At 34.4% G+C, this 17,886-nt stretch overlaps 1 protein-coding gene across 1 annotated transcript in view; it reads right to left on the bottom strand.

Annotated features, from left to right (window-relative positions):
• LOC149157563 (uncharacterized) overlaps positions 1–15,980 on the bottom strand; it is a 66,277-nt gene extending 50,297 nt beyond the window's left edge. The window contains exons 1-2 of the mRNA XM_089433727.1: positions 15,843–15,980; positions 15,038–15,752 (exon numbers count right to left, since the gene is read on the bottom strand). Coding sequence (XP_089289853.1) covers positions 15,038–15,752; positions 15,843–15,980 — 853 coding nt within the window. The remainder of the gene's footprint in view (positions 1–15,037; positions 15,753–15,842) is intronic.
• Positions 15,981–17,886: the final 1,906 nt, after the last annotated feature.

The following is a 17,886-nucleotide window of genomic DNA, read 5'->3' as shown; positions in this document are numbered from 1 at the left end:
AGTTCTGCAACTATGGAAGAAGAGATATCCATGGCAGCATAAGAAGAACAATATAGTTAAAAGGGTCTGGAATACCCTTCCCTATTCTCTTTTGTGGAACATTTGGTTGGCTAGAAACCACAGAGTCTTCAAAGACAAGGAAACAATCGTAAGAAAACTCTGCAACAAGGCAAGGAGCCTCACCCAAGAAACTATCTCTACCAAAAACCAAAGGAATATAGATATCACTGGCCTCTGTGTCGAAGAGCGAAACTTCATTATTTATTTGCTAGACAAAAACAATAGTAACCAAAATAGGAATATCACCAACCACCTGCTCAACAATGCTAGTCACAACTGGAAAATAAGATTAAAAGAAGAAAAGTTCTCAACTTGGCTCAGAAATTGTAACATATATTATCTCTTCTTTGATGGTGCTTCCAAATCTAACCTTGGAATTGCAGGGGCAGGAGGAGTCATATTCAATGCCAATGGGGAACGCATTGTTACCTATGAATGGGGGCTTGGCCCCATCTCCAATAATAGGGCTGAAGCTCTGGCTCTATATCAGGGGCTTGTCCAGCTCCATAAAATTGGTATAGATATAGCAATGATATTTGGTGACTCGGCTGTAGTCATCAGTTTAATGGCTCATAATAGAAAGTCTCCCAATGTTCTTCTTCAACAAACCATTAGCCGTTGTCAAATTCTCGGTCAATCAATGACAGATCTGTGCTTTTTCCACGTCCTCTGCACCCTCAATAAGGAGGCCGACTCCCATGCCATAAAAGCCTGCGGCAGACCCTTGGGTAATCTTCTTTGCAACTCAGTTGAATCTCAGCATCATCTCCCATGACCAAAATCAACTATTGTCTCAATCTGACCTGCAGTAATTCTGATGACTCTGACATCTGCGCCTTATCAAGAATTTTTCAGATCCTCACCTCTGCCAAAATCTATCTTGATATTCGGCATCATCTTGAATATCCCATCAAATCGCTGGCAATGATCCGCTCAGCCGATTTCCATCTTGTCGCCCATCCCTCCCTGTCTCGTCCTTCCCTCTCCCATGATTTCCCTCATCTCCCTTCCTCTGCTTCTCCTTACATTCCCTCGCCAGGCCCTCTGCTAATCCTTCCCTTCTTATACGCCCCCTCCTCCCTTCATTCCCGCACCTTCTCCTCTTCTCATGTTGAAATCGAGCCTATCATCCCTCTTTCTCGCTCTGAGTCACCCTCCCTATTTTTGCCCATTCTGCCTTCTTGCTCTAAGTTCTTTACTCTTGCTGAGTCTATTGATTGTACTCAGTGTCATTTTGAGTCGCCCCTCCTGTCTCCGCTTCCCCTTCCCTGCTTCGTGGATTTAGAAGTTCCTGCTTTGAGCATCCAACTCAAGCAGTTTCAACATCAATCAGCTTCTCGGCCTCCACAGTGCTCCAAGCATCAAATTCAATCTACAGCAATGGCAAAAAGTGAAGGATTTTTCCACTGCACCGACCTTCAGGCCAAGTTGGAGCAAATTTGTGCCCATCAGAAGATTCTGGATGCCAAGATCAACAATCATACCCGGCTCACCAGTGACAAGTATGAAGCTAATCTCAACCTGTTCCTGCACAGAATCACTTCACTCCAAGAGCAGTTCAACGATCTCTCCAACAAGTGCAGTCACGCACAGGAATCCATCGAAATCCTGAAGTTTATGATGGAAAATAGGAACATTGATTTTGATAATAAGCTCGAAGAATCTACAGCTCGACAGATTAGCCACATCAACATAGACTCAACATGCCTTGTAAATCTTGTTTTTTGTTGTTTCAGTTCATTAGAATCTATACCCTTCTAGGTTTTTCAGAAGTCAGAAAAGGCAGGAACAAAGAGGAATTTTGTCTTCCCCGCAGCATTTCCTCTCTTTGCTTTCCTAGCATAAAGCTTTGTAACACAGGAGTTCAGCCTCCTCAACCTTTTTTTGGAATATAAAACAGCACCCGATTATGTTAAAAAAATAATAATAATAATAATAATTATGGACATCATTCCTTTTCCAAACTTACCAATAACCCTATACCTTCTTCACATCCGAGTAACAATACTAGAGATAAACCAATGAAAAAAAATACTAGAGATCAAAACAAGCATAAAGAATACAATAAGCAAAGGAAACCTTAACTTTAACCCTTTCCCATGTGTACAATATTCAGGGATGTATTTAGTTACAAATTTCCTATGTTCTCTAAACATCTGAGAAATTATATACTAATATAACTTTAGTTTGCAATGAGATTTAAATATTGGGAACTCAATAGAAGTTGCACTTGCACCACCCCTTGGGTCTTTTCACATTTAAATGGCAACTCTCATTTTGTACATTGTAGAATTGTCCCCGTAATCTCACAATTTGTAGAACTTTCATGATTCAGCTATGCATTTGAATATGTACGAGTATCAAAAAAATTTGACGATCATCACATTCTTACCATTAAGCACATTTCTCAAATATGTTTCTTGTTATTATGTAAATATGATGAAAAATAAAAATCTAATAAACTTTTGTATTTAAAACATTAGATTATAAATTAATTTAAAAAGAAGCATTAATTAATTAATTAAAAATGTGGATAACAAGCCTTCGAAAGAATAAATCTTCCAATTTAATTTTGACTAAAAATTTAACAAATAACATAATTCTATGATATTAGAACTTCAATGAATTTTACTAAAAGAAAATAACAATTTTTTTTTAAATTGAATCCATTTAAGATATTAAAAATCTAGTAGTTTTTAAGTGTGATTTTTTGGAAAGTTTTCCAGTTTATTTTCCAATCTAATTTGTTTAAAATTTGGCAAGGATTCATTGAAATTACAAGTTTGACAAGTGAAATCTTCACAATCAAAGTGTCTTGGGGTTTTTGAGGGTGCTGAATCTATATATGCAATAAAAAAAAAACTAGTTTAAACAACACAAATCAAGGTTTGGTCACAAAATTTCACCAAATTCCAGTCAGAAATCCACCAAAAAAACAACTCCAAAAAATCCCACTTAAAAACTACTCCATTAAAAAACTGGAAAAAAAAAAACAAAACTAAACAAAACTAAACTAAAATAAACTTAACTTCTTTATAATATTCAATTAAAAATTAACATAATAATATTCTATTAGAAATTAACATAATTTTTTATACCGAAAGAAAACTTGAATTCCACTCATAGGGTAGTGAAATTTCCTTACAGTGTTTGGTTTGACAGTACCATAACTTATAAAATATTCTTTATCATTCAAAATATACATAAAGAATATGTATGGATTGCATAGTTAGAATTCCACCACCCAGAAAAAATAATAATTATATTTTTAAAACTAAAATGTTCTAAAAGACTTTAATATTTTGAAAAAAGGAAATAGATTATTGAAATTAATTTTTGGTTGAAGATTAATATTTGGAATAGTCTAACTTATAGATGAAATAGTCTTTTTCACCGGAATACGCTCATACAATTTCAAGCAAGAATGTGACTTTTTGTTACTTAAAACACATTTTTGAATGCATAAATGGATTTAGCTCCCCGAAAAACCTCGAGGGCACTCGAATTTTACAGATTGAAAAACTTAAACTCAAGTTTTTTAAAATATATGTTGAATTTTAGTTAAAATTAACCAAAAAAAATGTCATGAAAAAGGTCATTTCGTCTATAAGTTAGACTAGGCCTTAATATTTCAATTTAAAAAAAACAAACAAACAAATTTTTTATTTTTTTTAAGTTTTTATTATTACGATGACTAATAATTGAATGGTAGTTTTCGAGCATTTTTTTCATCATTTTTTCTCAAAACCTAATATATATTTTTAAAATTTATAGGTTTAAGTTGTATAATTTGCAAAAATTGAGTGTTTTAGGCATTTTTTAGGGTGTTGAATCCATTTATGCATTCAAAAGTGCATTTTAAACAACAAGAAATCATAATCTCACGGAATTGACCAAAAAAATTATTTTCGAATTGAAATCATGCAATACAATTTCCAAAGAGATTATGATTTCTTGTTGTTTAAAATGCACTTCGAAATGCATAATTTAATTCAACACCGTAAAAAACGCTTGAGGCACTAGATTTTTGTAAATTAAACAACTTATGATTTTTTAAAATCAGGGCTTGAGAAAAATTGTCCTAAAAAAAACTATCCGCTCAATTAATCAAAGGATTCTTGAGCACGCAGCTGACATCAAATATGGAGGGTCTCACTCCTCCGCTTTGGCAGAATATGCAGAAAAGACAAACCATCACATCTACATTGAAGAGGCTAACTTGGGAGAAGTTTCAGAAATACTTCAAAGAAAGATATCTAACTGAGCGCTTCTATGATGAAAAAGCAAGGGAATTCCACGATTTACGGTTGGGACAGCAGACTATGGACGAGTTTATCAACCGTTTTACCTCCCTGCTTCGCTATGTGCCCTATATTAAGGAAGAGAAAGCCAAGGTGCAAAGATTTGTTAGTAGTTTACCTCTATATAAGAGAAAGGATCGAGTTTGACAATCCTAGGACGATGGATGAAGCTATCCGCAAGGCTAGAATCTGTTACCAGCAGAATAAACAGAAAGGAGAAGCTCCAAATAAAAGATGGAATGAAAGAAGAGGTAACAAAAGATCATTGAAAGGATTTCATCACCGTAATTTTAGGGAGGCCTTGGAAATTGAAAGGAGACCTATCAAACTAAATAGAAACAATGGTTGGAGTATTATTAGATGTTGGATAGCTAACCTGTATTCCTAAGTTTTTATAATATTTATTTTAATCAGAATTTCTGGTATTCCTTTATTTCGTATTTATTTACTATTTATTTATTTATTTTTATTTTATTTTTTGGTTTGACCATATTATTATTTTTATTTAAGTAATAAAATTGGATTAATTTATTATTTTTTATTTATTTTATTTTTCATTTTCTTATTACTATTTTTAGTTTTATTGTTTAGAATAGTTAAATTTGACCTTATTATTTTTTATTTGTTTATTTATTTATTTTATTTTTATTTTTTCCATTTTCTTATTACTATTTTTCAGTTTTATTGTTTAGAATAATTAAGTTTGACCTTATTATTACTGACCTTTGTTTTGATTAAAATAATAATAATAATAAAATTAATTTAATTCTTTATTTACAATTAATTTAGGTATATTACTTAGTTTTTAATTAAAAAAATTGTTTATTAATTAATGATAATTTTTTAGTCAAAACTAGTTGTTATATTCTAATGGCTAGAAAACATCTCTCTTCATCTATTTAATCGAATGCCATGATCTGGTTTTTTCATCTTGTCCTGAAGATGAACAACACTAGCTGGTTCCAAATGCATTGACTTATAGTTTCTTTATGCTATTTTTACCTAAAGATCTCTCAATATTCATAATATGGATCATGGAACTCTGAATTCAGAAATTATAATTTTATTAAAAAAATAAAAATTAATACTAAACCTACTTATAATATTAAAATTTTAAAATAAAGTAATGCAACTTACTTACAATATTTTGCGTAGAGATCAATGTAACTTTAAAAAATAGTTGTTTTGAATATATTTTCTTATGTTAAGATAATAAAGATATATATTGTGTGTAGTTTGGAGTTATTGTATTTCTAGAGAGTCATAGAGGAAGATTGAGCAAATCCAAAAACAATTTATAACCTACAACGTCAATATTTAAAGAAATACTCCCTACCTTATCCTCGATTAAAATTATCCTTTCTCCCATTGAAAAAATGGCTATGACTAGGTATGACATGTTATTCAATATGGATGCCAAGAGGTTTCCCAAATTGCTTCTAACTATAGCCAAAACCCCCACCTTCAGCTCAAGAGGATGGCATAAGGATGCCCACTCTTAACTAGACCATTGGGGGGATAAAGGAGGAGATCATCTTGAAGCATAATTATAATATTAAAAATATTACTACTTCCAAATTTAAGGACAGTTGTGGGGCGATAAAGAGATAGAGGGGAAAAGGAAACTATATATTATAAGGAGGTGATCAACCCTAATCTTGAAAACTAGAATTATCTATTTGTCTTGACTAGTGTGAAGAAGAAAATGAACATTACTAAGATAAGAATTAATTCTCATGAGCTTGAAGTGAAACTTAAAGTTGGTCCATTCCGAAAATGCCATAGGATGAAAGAGTCTATCACCTATGTGATACTAAGAGAGTTGAAGATGAAAGACACTTTCTCTTGGATTGTCGAGCTTTTACTCATGTCCATTCTAAATTTCGAAATATTTGTCATACTACCAACCTTCTTGACTTGTTAAGTCAACATAACTATGGTGATCTAGGAATACTTCTCTCTCTTATTTTTGAACATAGAAATAAATGCTAAAGAATCTCAATTAATGACACCGATATGGGTTCCTCTGCGAGTTGGACTAGGCAAATTCACAAAGTTTGAAGTGTACATTGATTAGGTATTCTGATGAAAAGAAGGGATATCGTCTTATGTTCAATGGAAAGTTTATTGTCAGTGGGGATGTTATATTTGATGAAACAGAAAGCAAAAGTGCCACAAAGATAGAAAGTCTTCTACAGAAATTGGAAATTAGCGGAGACAAAAAGAAAAGCAAAAAGTAAAATCAACCAAGAACACAACATTGGTATGATATTGAATTTCCTTCATTAGAAAATGGTTCATCCATCTCACCTACTTCATCTAGACCACCTGGATCTTCTAGAAAATCATCTGAGTCTTCTAGCAACAGTTCATCTGATAGTGACTCTCCACCCCCTTAACCTTCAGATGATTGAACAACATCTTTTTATATCAATCCACTTTATAATGATAGTGATTATTTAGATCCATAAACAAGTGAACATCAACTACCTAAATGGGTCATTCAACTTTTAAAGGATGTCAAGCCAGATGAAGAAAATAAAACAAGAACACAAAATTCACAAAGAAATGAAGAAAATTTTACCTTAATAACAAATGTTTTTATTGAGCCCTCCACATAAAAGGAGGCAGTAAAACACATAGAATGGAAAAGGAAATGGTTGAAGAATATAAGGCAATGTTGGAAAACGACACTTGGAAACTTTTTGGTTGTCCTAAAAATATGAAACCCATCAGATGCAAATGGGTTTACAAAATTAAGTATTAGCGAGATGGAGACATTGACAAGTACAAGGCAAGGCTTGTTGCTAAAGGTTTTGCACAATAAGAAGGAATCAACTATGAGGAAACTTTTTCACCTACAGCAAAATGGAACACCATCATATTAGAACTTTCATTAACAACTCAAAAATGATGGAAAGTCCATGAGATGGATATTAAAAGTGCCTTCCTCAATGGGGACTTGCAAGAAGAAGTATATATGACTCAACCTCCAGGTTTTGAGATTGAATGGAAGGAACACAAAGTATGAAAATTGATTAAGGTTTTATATGGATTGAAACAAGATCCACGAGCTCGGTATGAAAAATAGACGAGTACCTTCACTAGGTTGGCTTTAAGCAAAGTGAATCTGATGACACTTTATATGTGTGCCAACAGGGTAAAAATCTAGTGATTCTAGTTATGTATGTGGATGACTTGATCATTATTGGGAACAATACTGATCATATTTTGTAGGTAAAGGAGTTGCAAGATGGATTTAAGATGACTGATTTGGTATTAGTTCACTATTATCTGGGAGTTAAAGTATTCCAACATCCAAACAATATTTTCATTTGTAAAAGCAAGTATGCATCTGAACTTCTTCAAAGATTTGGACTGCAAAATTGCAAGTTCATTCTAACCACAATGGAACAAAACTTAAAACTTTCAAAATTTGAAGGGGGGAATTGGTAAATAGTACTATTTATAGACAGTTGATTGGAAGCTTGATCTATCTGACAACCACTTGTCCAGACTTATATTATGCAGCCAGTATTTTATCACGCTTTATGCATGAACCAATGGAAAGCCACTGGAATGCATCAAAAAGGGTCCTTAGATATATCCAAGGGATGAAATATTTTGGTCTTCTTTACAAAAAGACTAAGAAATTTGTACTTGGCAGATATTCAGATGCAGATTTTGTTGGAAGTATTGATGATCAGGCATCAACATCAGCTTATTTAATTAGCATTGGGACAAGTGCAGTTTCTTGGAGTTGCAAGAAGCAAGTTACGGTCGCCAATTCTTCAGCGAAAGCAAAATATATATCAACATGGGAAGCAACATGTGAAATTGTTTGGTTGCACAGAGTTTTGTAGGATTTAGGCATTCCTCAAGCAGAAGCCACATCTTTATTCATCAACAGTCAGCCAACCATAAAACTTGCCAAAAATCCAGTTTTCCATTCCAAAACAAAACATGTGGACACAAAGTATCATTACATCATGACACTCATCACAAAGGACGTCATCAAACTAGTATATTTTCCTTCAGAAGATCAGATCTCATATATTTTCACAAAACCACATGGCAGGATCAAGTTTACTAAGTTCCAGGAAGAGAGTTTTATATGTTGTAATCAAAGGGGGGAATGTTAGATGATCCAAAATACATAAACTATAGTTTAATTATTTAGAGTCTAATATTCAATTATCTAGAATATTTAATTAAATACTGGAGACATTTTTTGTTGTCAAATATATGACATCTAGAAAGGTGTCGTTTCTTGGGAACTAATTTAGGAAAATAGTTAGGAGTGTTTTTATGAGAGCATTAAATGTAAATAGACACTTGTAAATGAAATAGTTGATCCATAACCAAATTACTTTAGGACACATGTCTATATAAAGCTTGTTTCTCTCCACTTGCAAGAGTGTTGAGTGATCGTGTCTAACCTCTTGCAAGAGAAGAGAAATAAGCTTTAAATAAGCTTGTGTCCTAAACTAATTTTGTTATGCGTCACTTATTTCATTTACAAGTGTCCATTTACATTTAATGTTATCATAACAACTCTCCTAACTATTGTCCTAAATTAGTTCCTTAGAAACAACACCTTTCTAGATGTCATATCTTTTACAACAATTAGCTATTCTAAAATGTCTCTAATATTTAATTAAAATTTTGGATAATTGAATAGTAGACTCTAAATAATTAAACTATAGTTTATGTATTTTGGATCATCTAACATTTGACACACTATAGGAATTACAAGCTTTTATGGGAATGGAACCCTAAGAATTTTTTTACAACATCAGAATATGCCAAGTTGCATTACTCATGTTCAAAATCATGGTTTTTCATAGCCATATTCTCTCAAGGTCCTGCGCCGAGCTTTGTACATTTGCAAAGTTTCATGCAGGTCCCTTGTCACTTCAACATGGTCATGCAAAAAATTATTGCTTGGAGGTTGGACTATATTTTATTTTAGCAAAGTTCAACCTCATTACAATTTTACCTATAGGTTCATTTCCTATCTCCTTTAAAGCTTGGAGCACAATTTTACGTGGAATAGAATAGGTAAGTAACCTCTCTATAAGATCAATCGTTAGATTGGCTCATGAATTTAAGCTAAGCGATGTGAGAGGAAGTCATAACGAAGAAGGAGATGAAAAATCTTTTCAACTTTCCTTTATACATCTAATGAATGATCACATCAAAATTAGTTATGAAAATATCCATGCAGAACCATTACTGCAAACTATTGATGATTCATGAAGAATGCCTTCTAGGTCATGTAACAACCATCTAAAAGTTATGTATGTTGAATTATATTTATCTATATGTGCTAGGGTATTCTTGAGATTCAGCCACCCAATCATACTTCCCCCTATTTGACTGTTGAATAAGCTAACTGATTTGATGAACCTTTGAAGCAATTTTATGTTACTATGTTAAGCTAACAGACTTGTTGCTTTGTTCAACTGGTCATTTATCTATCATACTTAATTTTATTATCAGGTTCATACGTAGATTCTTTACAGTAGATCATTGAAATCACTGCTCTGTGTTGGTGATTTTTTTAAATGTTTTTAGAGAATGTTACTTTATTGCTAGGTTTTAATTTTTGTTTCTTGGTTTTGTTATTTCCACTTTTTTTTTCTATGGTAAATAGTGCTAGGAGCAAATCAATTTAGCCAATGCATCATTTCTTTATTATGTTGAGCAGGTAAAGCCTTTTGCAATGATGGACTTGTTCCATGCTTTAATCATGCTTGAAGATTTGGATAAGTTTCTTCAATCATTGAAATTATTGCTCTGTGTTGGTGACATTTGATTAAATATTTCACGAGTGTTATTGTCATAACCCATGGCAATTGAGCATGCAATAGCATACCTAAACATGGTAAGGATAATTTAATTTTTTTCTTCTTTTCATAGAAACAACTTATGGCCCTCAAACTGTTACACATTTACGTCATCAATGCGTTAATGTGTCCCCACTCCAATAGAGATTTGACACACAGTAGGAATTATAGTCTTTTATGGGAATGGATCCATAAGAATTCTTTTACAACATCAAAATATGCAAAATTGCATTATTTATGGTCAAAATCGTAGTTTTTCATAGCCATATTCTCTCAAGGTCTGTCACCTAGCTTTGTGCATTTGCAAAGTTTTGTCACTTCAACGTGGTCATGCGAAAAAGTCTTACATGGAGGTTGGACTATATTTTATTTTAGAAAATTTCAACCTCATTACAATTTTACCTATGTGTTTATGTCCTAGCTCCTTTAAGGCCTAGAGCACAAGTTTATGTGGAGAAAAATACCTAAGTAGATAAAAATAGGTAAGTAGCCTCTCTATAAGGTCGAGCATTAGATTGGCTCATGCATTTAAATTAATCGATATGAGAGGAAGGCATAACCAAGAAGGAGATAACAACTCTTTTCAACTCTCCTTTATACATCTGATGAATGATCACATCAAAATCGTGTCTGAAAATATCCATGCAGAACCATTACTGCAGACTATTGATGCTTCACGAAGAATTCCTTCTAGGTCATGTAAAAACCATCTAAAAGTTTTGTATGTTGAAGTCTATCTGTCTATATGTGCTAGGGTGTTCTTGAGAATCAGCCACCCAATCACACTTTTCCCTATTTGATTGTTGAATAAGCTAACTAATTTGATGAACCTTTGAAGCAATTTTGTGTTACTCTATTAAGCTAACAAACTTGTTGCTTTGTTCAACTAATAATTGATTTATCATACTTAATCTTATTATTAGGTTCATACCGTAGATTATTTACAGGATATCATTGAAATCATTGTTGTGTGTTGGTGATTTTTTTTAAATGTTTTCAGAGAATCTTACTTATTGCTAGGCTTAAATTTTTGGTTTTCTACTTGTTTTATTATTTACACTTTGTTTCCTATGCTAAATAGTGTTAGGAGAAAATCAATTTATTCAATGCATCATTTCTTTGTTATGTTGAGCACATAAATCCTTTTGCAATGATGGACTTGTTCCTTGCTTTAATCATGCTTGAAGATCTAGTTAAGGTCCCCTGATCATTGAAGTCATTGCTCTGTGTTGGTGATCGTTGATTAAATATTTCACGAGTGTTATTTCATATCCCACGGTAGTTGAGCATGCAATACCATACCTAAACATCATAAGGATGATTCAATTTTTTCTTCTTTTCATAGAAATGACATATGGACCTCAAACTATTACACATTTACATCGTTAATGCATTCATGTGTCCCCACTCCGACAAAGTCTTTGACACAATTTAGGAATTACAAACTTTGATGGCCTAAGAATTCTTTTACAACGTCAAAATATGAAAATTCTCATTATTTATGGTCAAAATCATGGTTTTTCATAGCCATATTCTCTCAAGGTCTTGCACCAAGCTTTGTACATTTGCAAAGTTTCACGCAAGTCCCTTGTCACTTCAACGTGGTCGTGTGAAAAAGTCTTGCCTGGAAGCTGGACTATATTCTATTTTAGCAAGTTCAACCTTATTGCAATTTTACCTATATGTTTATTTCCTAGCTCCTTTAAATCCTGGAGCACAAGTTTAAGAGGAATAGATAGGTAAGTAACCTCTTTATAAGATCAAGCATTAGATTGGCTCATGAATTTAAACTAAGAAATATGAGAGGAAGGCATAACCAAAGGAGATAATAACTCTTTTCAACTTTCCTTTATACATCTGATGAATGATCACATCAAAATCAGGTTTGAAAATATCAATGCAAAACCATTATTGCAGAGTATTGATGCTTCACGAAGAATGCCTTCTACGTCATGTAACAACCATATAAAAGTTGTGTATGTTAAAGTCTATCAGTCTATATGTGCTAGGGTATTCTTGAGAATCAACCACCCAATCATACTTTCCCTTATTTGACTATTGAATAATCTAACTAATTTGATGAAGCTTTGAAGCAATTTAATGTTACTCTATTACGCTAACAAACTTGTTGTTATGTTCAACTGATTATTTATTTATCATACTTAATTTTACTATCGGGTTCATACCGTAGATTCTTTATAGGAGATCACTGAAATCTTTTCTTTATGTTGGTGATTTTTTTTTTAAATATTTTCATAAAATCTTACTTTCATACTTTATTTTATTATCAAGTTCATACAGTAGATTCTTTATAGGAGATCGTTGAAATCATTGCTCTATGTTGGTGATTTTTTTTAAATATTTCAGAGAATCTTACTTTATTGCTAGGTTTTAATTTCTGGTTTTCTACTGGTTTTATTATTTCCACTTTGTTTCCTTTGGTAAATAGTGCTGGGAGCAAATCAATTTATTCAATGCATCATTTCTTTATTATGTTGAGCATGTAAAGCCTTTTGCAATGATGGACTTGTTCCTTGCTTTAATCATGCTTGAAGATCTAAATAAGGTTCTTCAATCATTGAAAAACAATGTAAACTTTGAAACGGGAACTATAAACTCAAAACGGGAACTCTGGCCCAAAAACCCCAAAAAAACCACAAAAACGGTGCTCAAAACGAAAAGTGTGTATACTGGAACGATGTTTTTTTTTTAGGTGTCAATTTTGCGGCTGTTTTAAAAATGGCAGTGACTACGAAATTTTCTACGAAATTTTCCTGCAAAATATAGCTTTAGAACGAAAGTGTTGATACTGGAATAATGATTTTTTTTTTTAGGTGTCAATTTTGCGGCTGTTTTAAAAATGGCAGTGACTACGAAATTTTCTACGAAATTTTCCTGCAAAATATAGCTTCAGAACGAAAGTGTTGATACTGGAATAATGATTTTTTTTTTAGGGTCAATTTTCATACTTTTTAAAAAATGCTAATAAAACCAATTTTTTATGTCTCAAACAAAGTTAAATTTTAAGGAAAAAACACATTAATGTTTCTGGTAGAATATCATTTTGGGCCGCCCCCTCCCTCCCCCTCCCCCCCCCCCCAGGCCGCCCCACCCCCCTCCCTCCCCCTCCCCCCCCCCCCCGCCCCCCCCCTCTCGGGCCGCCCCACCCCCCTCCCTCCCCCTCCTGGCCCACCCCGCCCTCCCTCGCCACCCCCGGCCGCCCCGCCCCGCCCGACCTGGCGGCGAGTCAATTCCCGGAATCAAGATGCAAGTTTGTGTATCATGCAAGATGCAAGAGACATGCCCAAAGTATTTATCATATAACATGAACCAACATCAAAACAATGGGTAGAGGAATAGGTCATTTGATAGAGAAATCTAGGTTGATAGGGATAGGTCATATGATAGAGAAGCCTACGTTGATAAATGTCGACCAAAAAGAAAGAAGAAGAAGAGGAGGATAGACACACTTAATTGGAACTTTACTTTGTTGATTGGATTTTTATAATTAAAGAAAGGTGAAAAGAAGTAAAAAATAGCAATGACATGTTGGTAGTGTGTGATTGTGGTTGGCTATAGTTGGTAGTTTGTGATTGTGGTTGGCTATTGTATTCTTATCCATTGTTCTACATTGGATTGAGGGATTAGAGAGCAAAGGTTTGAAGTGAACTCTTGATTTAGTAAAGAGGCACCAAATAAATTTTCAATTTGAGTAAATACAATTTCATTGATTAATGTTGTTACAAACCTATTTTAAAATTAAATAATAAAATTAACAATTTATTCAAGTGTTATGTATAAATGGAAAACACATTCATGAAATTACATTTATATCATAAAAACAAAAAGTAGTATCTTGTTTCCTTAGGCACCAAAACACTTATCTCGTGATACATCTCACATCACCAAAATTATAAAAATTAACTATATTATAACTTTATTATTAATATTATTATTATTGTAACAATAATTAAATTTGACCCATTAATATTCAGATTCAATTCTTATATATTAAGTTTCGTAATAGAAATATTGTTTCAATAATTTCTAAAAAACTAAAATATATATATGGTTTATATAAAATGCAAAATTATTTTAAAACTTAAAAAAATTAAATTTATCTTTTTCGACTAATCGAATTTAATACATTAGCGATGAAACTCCATTGGTTTATTCTACAAATAGATGTTTTTTCACGACTCCACTTGGGCTATTTCAGGATAAATATATCTTTGTCATAGTAGATATAACTTTAATGTTCAAAAATACCTAATTTTCATGATAGAGATACGTTTTAAAACAAAATTCACTTTAATATTTAAAAGTAATCAGATCATGTGTAATCAAATCATGTGGAATCGACCCGCCGCCGGGTCGGGCGGGGCGGGGCGGCCCGGGGGTGGCGCTGCGTGGCACCGCCGCCGCGCAGCGCCACCCCCGGGCCGCCCCGCCCCGCCCGACCCGGCGGCGGGTCGATTCCCGCCGCGCAGCGCCACCCCCGGGCCGCCCCGCCCCGCCCGACCCGGCGGCGGGTCGATTCCCGCCGCGCAGCGCCACCCCCGGGCCACCCCGCCCCGCCCGACCCGGCGGCGGGTCGATTCCCGCCGCGCAGCGCCACCCCCGGGCCGCCCCGCCCCGCCCGACCCGGCGGCGGGTCGATTCCCGCCGCGCAGCGCCACCCCCGGGCCGCCCCGCCCCGCCCGACCCGGCGGCGGGTCGATTCCCGCCGCGCAGCGCCACCCCCGGGCCGCCCCGCCCCGCCCGACCCGGCGGCGGGTCGATTCCCGCCGCGCAGCGCCACCCCCGGGCCGCCCCGCCCCGCCCGACCCAGCGGCGGGTCAATTCCGGGAATCGACCCGCCGCCGGGTCGGGCGGGGCGTGGCGGCCCGGGGGTGGCGCTGCGCAGCGGCGGCGCGAGAAGAGGGTCCGCATAGTAGCTTTCAGTTGGCACATCACCTATCGGCTTTCGATAATCCGCCTCCAACCTTTGACGATTTAAAGATCCAATGCTTGGATCAACCCGGCTCTGATAATCTAACTCAGGTTGCTTTGGTAATAGACTACCATATGGATCTTGAGCTCGTAGACTCGCATATGGATCTTGAGCTTGAAGAGGAGCCTGAGGAATATAATCCCTTCCACCTCCATATCGTAACAGCTCCCTCTCAGGTATAGCAGGATCAACACCATATCCAGTTAAAGGAGCCTGAGGAACATAATCAGTACGTGCTGCACGTCTGGCTTCCTCCTGATAGCGTAGCATATCTTCTCTCACCAATTCCTCTCGGCGCAATTCTTCTCGACGCAGTTCCTCTCTGCATAATTCCTCTCTGCGCAGTTCCTCTCTTAGGAGCTCCTCTCGACGTAGTTCCTCTCGACGCAGTTCCTCTCTAAGCATTTCCTCCCTCATCATCTCCTCCCTGAATTGAAGCTCCCTAGAACGCTGAAGGTCAACTTGAACTCTAGGTTCAAGAGGGGGAGCCTCCAAAGGAATGCGGGGAATTTCAGGGCGAGAATTAAAGAGCTCCGTAAGCTTTTTCACCTGTAAAACAAATAATTGTCCTAATTAAAGAAGCCATCAAATAAATATGTCGAGCAGTTTCATTACAAATAATTAATAGATAGATGATACCTGTTGAGGATTGAGTTCAAACCGAAACTTGTTCTTCCCATCATAGTTATCTTTGATTGCTTTCTTGAATATGTCTTCAGAAAGCGGCAAGCAATCCCTTTGAATACGGAACCGCACCTGCACAAACATATACTTCATTTAGAAAATCTCATCTCAAACTTATGTATTATGGGCATGTATAGAAAAGATGCCGGTGCCTAAAGCAAAGAAACGGTGAAAAGGAGGCAAATAGAGAATAACATTTAACGAAACCGAAATTGCATACTTCTTAATAAGACAATATCTGTGGCTACTGCATATATTGACAAAAACCAACACTGCGAAAAAAGGCAATTATCGAGCAACAAAATGATGCGTTAATTACAGAGTAAAGAAAATGATGTGGACCTAACAATTGTTAACCGAAAAGTTTAATGCGGCAGCTATATTAATAACTAGTGGGATGGGCAGATTTGCGATGATAGATTATGGGAAACAGACTCGTAATCTTAGGATGCAATGCCTCATGAAGGATGGGGCCCGCTTTTTTCTTAGGATGCTTCTTTAGGCTGGCATCCTTAGGATGCATCTTCGATGATCCTTTTTTCCCTTTAACTTTGATCTTCGATCCTAAGGGAAAAAAAGAAAGTTATGTTTTTTTATTAAATTATGAATTTTTATTTTTATTTTTATAATGCTTTTGCACCAATATGGATTGTTATTAGAGCTTTTGTATTAATATGTCGTTAATTTTATGACTTTTGTCTTCAGAAGTATTAAATAGTTAACATCTACATGTATTTTTCTTAATTTTATATTTTTTTGTTTTTTTCAATTTTACATTTTTTTCATATAAGTTGGTGCTTCTTGTAAGGTTTATTTTTATATATCTTTTTAATATTCTTGTAAATTTTATTTTTATATATATATTTAATATTTTTCAATTTGAAAGTGCCACATTTTTTTTTAAGGCATCAATAGTCATTTTAGTGTTCATAAAACATCATAATAGCATCATTATGTTTTGTCGCACCTATTATTGTTACATAGTTGCACATTATTTTTAAGTAACTTATTATAATCAATCTTGTCATTTTATCATCCTTGTTTCTAATAAATATATCATTTTGCATTTAAGTAATATAATTTAGCATTAGATTTTATACTATGTTAATATTATGAATCATGATTTAGAGGTATTGAAATTATAGTTAGGTTATGAAAACTTTCGAGCATGGCACCTCAAATCTATTACAACATTATTTAAGAGGAAATCATATCAATAGGCATACTTATGAAAGAGAGATAAAAGGTAAACATATGAACAAGAGAGAAATGGGTTCTATAAGTTAAAAAGTTTATCACAATATCAAAATATGATGTTACGAATGATGTATGAATTGTTTATTTATACACAGATTATGACATGGGGTAGCATCTTCCTGCATGGAGTATGGGCCCACTTAAATTCTTCTGTGAACCTTACAAACCCCAGACAAATGTGATGACAAATGTGATGACCGAAATGAAATTATTTCTTTTATGAATGATTTTCAAAGGAATCAATGGCACATTTAGGACATTTTGATTCATCTACAAAGGAGAGAGCACAACTGTCATTTTCGCATTGATTTTTAAGTTAATTATTATTTTTTGAAAAAAAAAGTTGTTATTATTATTTTTTTGACATGAAATTCATAAAAAAAACTATTATTTGACCATTTTTAGTTAATATTTTTGTATAAAAATTGTGATTTTGACATGTTAATTCTAGCAAAAAATTATCAAAACGTTTAGTTTTTTTGTTATATTTATGTTAAAAATGGTTATTTTTATGTCCATTGTTAAAAAATGTTGTTTTTTAGAAACAATTATTTCATGTGGATTGAAAAATTAATTAAGGATGTCTAAATATGTAGATTATCTAAAATTCAAACTATCGACTTTCTAATTTAAAAACGCAAAACAATAAAAAGCCCACTAAAAAAAAAAAATTAAGATAGAGAACAAGAAAATATGAATACAATGACGACTTCAAAAACTATCAAATTTAGAAAATAATTTT

The sequence above is a fragment of the Pinus tabuliformis genome, chromosome 5_2, assembly GCF_031772625.1.
Source record: "Pinus tabuliformis cultivar Carrire ecotype Pingquan chromosome 5_2, CPIR1, whole genome shotgun sequence".
NCBI classification, from domain to species: Eukaryota; Viridiplantae; Streptophyta; class Pinopsida; order Pinales; family Pinaceae; genus Pinus; species Pinus tabuliformis.
Note: the sequence above shows the minus strand (reverse complement) of the source record. Positions and strands in the feature narration are given on the sequence as shown.